At 42.5% G+C, this 6,900-nt stretch overlaps 1 protein-coding gene across 3 annotated transcripts; it reads right to left on the bottom strand.

The window, feature by feature from the left end:
* Positions 1-1,024: 1,024 nt before the first annotated feature.
* Positions 1,025-6,569, bottom strand: LOC110485137 (CD209 antigen-like protein 2). 3 transcript variants are annotated; one of them, XM_036941852.1, is made up of 8 exons: positions 6,121-6,569; positions 5,418-5,496; positions 4,990-5,349; positions 4,820-4,921; positions 4,427-4,672; positions 3,947-4,092; positions 2,073-2,176; positions 1,025-1,959 (listed from the first exon to the last, which is right to left on the bottom strand). In XM_036941852.1, exons 3-8 carry the CDS (start codon positions 5,186-5,188, stop codon positions 1,824-1,826), a joined length of 933 nt encoding a protein of 310 aa, XP_036797747.1. In that variant the 5' UTR covers positions 5,189-5,349; positions 5,418-5,496; positions 6,121-6,569; the 3' UTR covers positions 1,025-1,823. The 3 variants fall into 3 exon arrangements, with proteins under 3 accessions (XP_036797747.1, XP_036797746.1, XP_036797745.1); XM_036941851.1 differs by having other exon boundaries at positions 4,990-5,496; XM_036941850.1 differs by lacking the exon at positions 6,121-6,569 and adding an exon at positions 5,595-5,846 and having other exon boundaries at positions 4,990-5,496.
* Positions 6,570-6,900: the final 331 nt, after the last annotated feature.

Raw genomic sequence — 6,900 nt, 5'->3', positions numbered from 1 at the left:
CTACTCTATGGCTAACAATGTCGACAAACTACTCTATGGCTAACAATGTCGACAAACTACTCTATGGCTAACAATGTCGACAAACTACTCTATGGCTAACAATGTCGACAAACTACTCTATGGCTAACAATGTCGACAAACTACTCTATGGCTAACAATGTCGACAAACTACTCTATGGCTAACAATGTCGACAAACTACTCTATGGCTAACAATGTCGACAAACTACTCTATGGCTAACAATGTCGACAAACTACTCTATGGCTAACAATGTCGACAAACTACTCTATGGCTAACAATGTCGACAAACTACTCTATGGCTAACAATGTCGACAAACTACTCTATGGCTAACAATGTCGACAAACTACTCTATGGCTAACAATGTCGACAAACTACTCTATGGCTAACAATGTCGACAAACTACTCTATGGCTAACAATGTCGACAAACTACTCTATGGCTAACAATGTCGACAAACTACTCTATGGCTAACAATGTCGACAAACTACTCTATGGCTAACAATGTCGACAAACTACTCTATGGCTAACAATGTCGACAAACTACTCTATGGCTAACAATGTCGACAAACTACTCTATGGCTAACAATGTCGACAAACTACTCTATGGCTAACAATGTCGACAAACTACTCTATGGCTAACAATGTCGACAAACTACTCTATGGCTAACAATGTCGACAAACTACTCTATGGCTAACAATGTCAACAAACTACTCTATGGCTAACAATGTCGACAAACTACTCTATGGCTAACAATGTCAACAAACTACTCTATGGCTAACAATGTCAACAAACTACTCTATGGCTAACAATGTCAACAAACTACTCTATGGCTAACAATGTCAACAAACTACTCTATGGCTAACAATGTCGACAAACTACTCTATGGCTAACAATGTCAACAAACTACTCTATGGCTAACAATGTCGACAAACTACTCTATGGCTAACAATGTCAACAAACTACTCTATGGCTAACAATGTCGACAAACTACTCTATGGCTAACAATGTCAACAAACTACTCTATGGCTAACAATGTCAACAAACTACTCTATGGCTAACAATGTCGACAAACTACTCTATGGCTAACAATGTCAACAAACTACTCTATGGCTAACAATGTCGACAAACTTTTCTCAATTGCAGTGTATAAATAAAGTGTCACACTGTGTACAGTCCTTGGTCAGCTCAGGCTAAGTAATGATGACTTCACTGTGCAGGGCGTGGTGGAAGGGAGACAGCAGGTGTGATACAGAGAGTGACATGATCGTTGTGAATGAGCTCATAGAGACGACTGTCATTTACAGACAAACAACATTACAGGCCAAACAACATGGTGAATTTGCTGACTAGAGCGGTTCAACTAGATCACTCAGGTAGGCCGTGTATGCATGCATGAGGAGTGCCATAATCTGGTTTCTACACCAGAAGTTAAGGGGTATCTGTAGGAGGAATGTATATCATTGGGTCAATGAAGGTTGGATAGGAGCCAGGGGGATTTGGGAGGTCCTGAGTAGAGGATATTACATGACTGCAGTGACTGATAATGGTGGCGAGCTGTGGATTAGTGAAGGTCAGGTCATGTTAAAGGAGAAGTAATAGTTTATTGCCCGTATCACTTTACATATTTTTTGCTAGGCAGGAAGTTACGTTTAGAGAGGAGGACGTCAGCCAAATTGGGGTGTATATATACTACCATTGATGGAACCATGTCTTTGTCTTATGCAATTGTATGACCCAATGGGTGAATAAACGTGGTTAAAGTTTGACTAATCGTCGTGAGTTCTACTAGGTCCTTTTAGAACCTAACGATATGCATATTTCTCACATATCCAGGGGAGCGCTGCAGAGCACGAGGCGTCATTCCAGGCATCATAATTCATCCAAATCATTCCACAGTTCTCCTCTCTTCCACCATTCGGTTCACCGGGATGCCAGTACCTACACAGGCAAGACAAGACACAAGTTTGCTCACTCTACAGAAGTGTTTTAAAAATCTGAAAATCTATTGTCTGCCATGATTGGATTCAGGACCATATGGACACATCTCTCACTCTGCTGTAGTTAGCTGTGTGTTGTCCACCCACGTCCAGAGACCCTCTCTATCTTCATCAGTCAGACCAATCCAGGACATCACCATAAACGTTTTTATGTAGTCCTGTTTAAATGGTAACAGAGCATTTCCTAAATGAACGGTTCAGATTCAGGTTTATTTAACATTATATGTACAGTATAAAACCCCATCAATAATGTGATGCCATACAGCAACTTTAAACTGGCTAAACCATATAAATCAACCTTAGATTAGCTCTCTGGTGGTGTAGATTCAACTGAATATTGCCTTGAACTGCACAGATCACATAGGTTTTAAAGAAAATGTTTTGAAACCCCAAAACTGACATTGGCATTTTTCATGCTGCAGGTGGGAGCGGTAGGCATTTTTCATGCTACAGGTGGGAGCGGTAGGCATTTTTCATGCTGCGGGTGGGAGTGGGCGGTAGGCATTTTTCATGCTGCGGGTGGGAGCGGTAGGCATTTTTCATGCTGCAGGTGGGAGTGGGAGCGGTAGGCATTTTTCATGCTGCAGGTGGGAGTGGTAGGCATTTTTCATGCTGCAGGTGAGAGCGGTAGGCATTTTTCATGCTGCAGGTGGGAGCGGTAGGCATTTTTCATGCTGCAGGTGGGAGCGGTAGGCATTTTTCATGCTGCAGGTGGGAGCGGTAGGCATTTTTCATGCTGCAGGTGGGAGCGGTAGACATTTTTCATGCTGCAGGTGGGAGCGGTAGGCATTTTTCATGCTGCAGGTGGGAGCGGTAGGCATTTTTCATGCTGCAGGTGGGAGTGGGCGGTAGGCATTTTTCATGCTGCAGGTGGGAGTGAGCGGTAGGCATTTTTCATGCTGCAGGTGGGAGTGGGAGCGGTAGGCATTTTTCATGCTGCAGGTGGGAGCGGGCGGTAGGCATTTTTCATGCTGCAGGTGGGAGCGGGCGGTAGGCATTTTTCATGCTGCAGGTGGGAGTGGGCGGTAGGCATTTTTCATGCTGCAGGTGGGAGCGGTAGGCATTTTTCATGCTGCAGGTGGGAGCGGGCGGTAGGCATTTTTCATGCTGCAGGTGGGAGTGGGAGCGGTAGGCATTTTTCATGCTGCAGGTGGGAGCGGTAGGCATTTTTCATGCTGCAGGTGGGAGCGGTAGGCATTTTTCATGCTGCAGGTGGGAGCGGTAGGCATTTTTCATGCTGCAGGTGAGAGCGGTAGGCATTTTTCATGCTGCAGGTGAGAGCGGTAGGCATTTTTCATGCTGCAGGTGGGAGCGGTAGGCATTTTTCATGCTGCAGGTGGGAGCGAGCGGTAGGCATTTTTCATGCTGCAGGTGGGAGCGGTAGGCATTTTTCATGCTGCAGGTGGGAGCGGTAGGCATTTTTCATGCTGCAGGTGGGAGCGGTAGGCATTTTTCATGCTGCGGGTGGGAGCGGTAGGCATTTTTCATGCTGCAGGTGGGAGCGGGCGGTAGGCATTTTTCATGCTGCAGGTGGGAGCGGTAGGCATTTTTCATGCTGCGAGTGGGAGCGGGCGGTCCGGCAGACAATTTTGGGATGAATTGGAAACGGTTGTCTTTCTGCTTTCTCCAATCGAAATGAATGGTCAAAAATGTATTGTGTCATTTTGCAGACACTTTTATTATAAATAAGAACAGAATATGTTTCTAAACACGTCTACGTTTTGACCTGAATGATTTGAGATAGAGCCTACTGATGCACCCATTTTACCAACAACCATATCAGCAACAGGTACAATACACCCAACTACTAACAGATTTAATTATGTTAGAAAATGTGATTTTTATCAATCTTTCTGGAGTAGAATCAATGTACTAACAACATTCCGACACTGAAACAAACAACATGGACCTGCAACAGAGCATCTCACCTGTTCCTCTCTGCTTTGGATGATGACCAGGTCTCCTCCTCTATTCAGACAGTCCCGTCTGCTCTCCTTCCAGGTTTTAGACACGATGGAGAGGAAGTAACAGCTGCTGTCAAACTTCCTCCACCCACCAGGACAACCGTTTCCCTCTGTTTCACAACACAACACAATAAAAAATAAAATAATGATACTAACAATAATAACAATAATAAAATTAGCATAAATAAACCATATAAATCAACCTTAGATTAGCACTCTGGTGGCAATAATAGCAATAATAGTAAAAAAAAGAGCACCAATAATAATACTTATTATTATTATTATTACAATACTACTACTACTACCACTAATAATAACAGTAATAATAATAATAATAATACTAACAATAATAATAGCAATACATGCCACATGTTATACATCACGATTCACTGGACTAGATATTAATGAGTAATTAAATATATAGTGCAGAACAAAAATAAATACCAGCTCTCCAAACCAACATGTCTCTCTCCCTCGGTAACTGGTCTCTCTCCTCAGTCAGATTGTTGTAACTGGTCTGTAACTGGTCCCTCTCCTCAGTCAGATTGTTGTAACTGGTCTGTAACTGGTCTCTCTCTGCAATCAGATTGTTGTAGCTAGTCTGTAACTGGTCTCTCTCTGCAATCAGATTGTTGTAACTGGTCTGTAGCTGGTCCCTGTCTTCAGTCAAGTTGTTATATACTCTGTCATCTGAAAGAATCAAAACATTTGAAAGTTACTGAGTAAAACACCAGGTGTTTAGTAGCCAAAACATATAACAAGATTATAAGCAATTAACATATGAACTCACAGTAGAGGTACAGTCCTATGATCCCAGACAGTAACATATGAACTCACAGTAGAGGTACAGTCCTATGATCCCAGCCAGTAGGAGAACGCTCAACAGCCCCAGACACACTGCTGCAGCTCTTAAAGGTCTCTTCTTTGGTTGCTCAGACTCTGTGGACACATAAAGGAGATGTGTGTGTGTGTACGTGCGTGTGTGCGTGCGTGTGTGTGGACATTACCTGAGAGTTTAGCTCCTGGTCTGCTCCTTGGGGTAACATCCTCAGTCTTGTTTCTGAAGTCATTAAACTTGATGGTGTCTGGAGTTTCATAAATGTCTTCATAGATGTTGTCTCCTCTATTATAAAAATGGTCCCCTGAAACACTTTGTTTTCCTCTAACGTCTTCATTGGCATAAACAATGTCCTCAGACATCTCCATGGTCAACCACCTTCTCAACTTGAGAGCCGTCCAGTCAGTCTGGGGTTTACTATATGTGATACCCACTGGGCACAAACTGGTTGTATCAACGTTGTTTCCACGTCATTTCAATGAACCAGGAGGCTGTCAACCTTGTTTTCTTCCTTCTCATCCTGGTTTATCTGGAAAAGCCACAAACAAATTCATCCTCCATTTCCTTTTACATTTCCATTTTGGGCCATTCATTTACTTTTCTGTTGCCTCGAAGGTGTTTCCAATGGCTCTCCTCCTCGTTCCACTGATGTACAGCACAGTAGTTGCTCAGTCGTCTGCAAAGGATCAACATTTCCAAAAGTTACTGATTACAAGACCAGGAAATTAATAGTCAACATTTCTAACAAGGTAAGAAATTAATATAAGAACTCACAGTAGAGGTACAGTCCTATGATCCCAGACAGTAACATATGAACTCACAGTAGAGGTACAGTCCTATGATTCCCAGACAGTAACATATGAACTCACAGTAGAGGTACAGTCCTATGATCCCAGACAGTAACATATGAACTCACAGTAGAGGTACAGTCCTATGATCCCAGACAGTAACATATGAACTCACAGTAGAGGTACAGTCCTATGATCCCAGACAGTAACATATGAACTCACAGTAGAGGTCCAGTCCTATGATTCCCAGACAGTAGGAGAACACTTAGCAGCCCCAGACACACTGCTGCAGCTCTTAAAGGTCTCTTCTCTGGTTGCTCAGACTGTCGATACATACAAGGTGTGTGTGTGTGTGTGTGCACGTGTATGTGTGTGTGTGCACGTTTGTGTGTGTGTGCGCGAGTGTGTGTGTGTGCGTGCGTGCGTGTTTGTCTCTCTGTGTGTGAATGCATAGATTATATGATTCCATATGCATATTTCCCACAGATCCAGGGTAGCCCTGCTGCAGACACCTTTTCATTCCTGGTCTCGTAACTGCGTCCAAAGCATGCCACAGTTCTCCCATCTGTCACCATTAGACTCACCAGGACTAGTACCTACAAAATACAAGACAGGAAATCAGTTTGCTCACGTTTCAGAAGTGTTAAAAAATCCATTGTTTGGTAACTGCCCCTTTCCTCCCCCCAGATTCTTCAAAAACAATATAAGTAGCTGGTGCTTACCCTCCCCCCTTCAGGTTTCTCTCTTTACTCACCCTCTTCTGAACTCTCAACCAATGTGAACCACATGATGATGTAGGCTGTGTGTCTGCCTCATATGTCTGATTAGCTAAAATAAAAACCCTGCAGCAATTTCAATGAACATTCCAGAAATATATATCTATTGTAGGCTATCTATTAGAATGTAAGCTACAACTTTCTGGGTCTGTTGTAACTAAGGAGTGTGCAGTAGCACAAGCAGGATTCTTTGGGGCCAAACTTGAGGTGGGCACCAATATCAATAATTTAATATGATATAGTTTGATCTCGTTATGAGTGAGATATCATTTAAATTTAAAAAAATAAAAAATAAAAAACATATATACACTGCTCAAAAAAATAAAGGGAACACTAAAATAACACATCCTAGATCTGAATGAATGAAATATTCTTAATAAATAATTTTTTCTTTACATAGTTGAATGTGCTGACAACAAAATCACACAAAAATGTTCAATGGAAATCCAATTGATCAACCCATGGAGGTCTGGATTTGGAGTCACACTCAAAATTAAAGTGGAAAACCACACTACA

Source organism: Oncorhynchus mykiss, chromosome 13 (genome assembly GCF_013265735.2).
Source record: "Oncorhynchus mykiss isolate Arlee chromosome 13, USDA_OmykA_1.1, whole genome shotgun sequence".
NCBI lineage: Eukaryota > Metazoa > Chordata > Actinopteri > Salmoniformes > Salmonidae > Oncorhynchus > Oncorhynchus mykiss.
The sequence above is the reverse complement of the archived record's forward strand: the minus strand, read 5'-3'. Positions and strand labels throughout refer to the sequence as shown.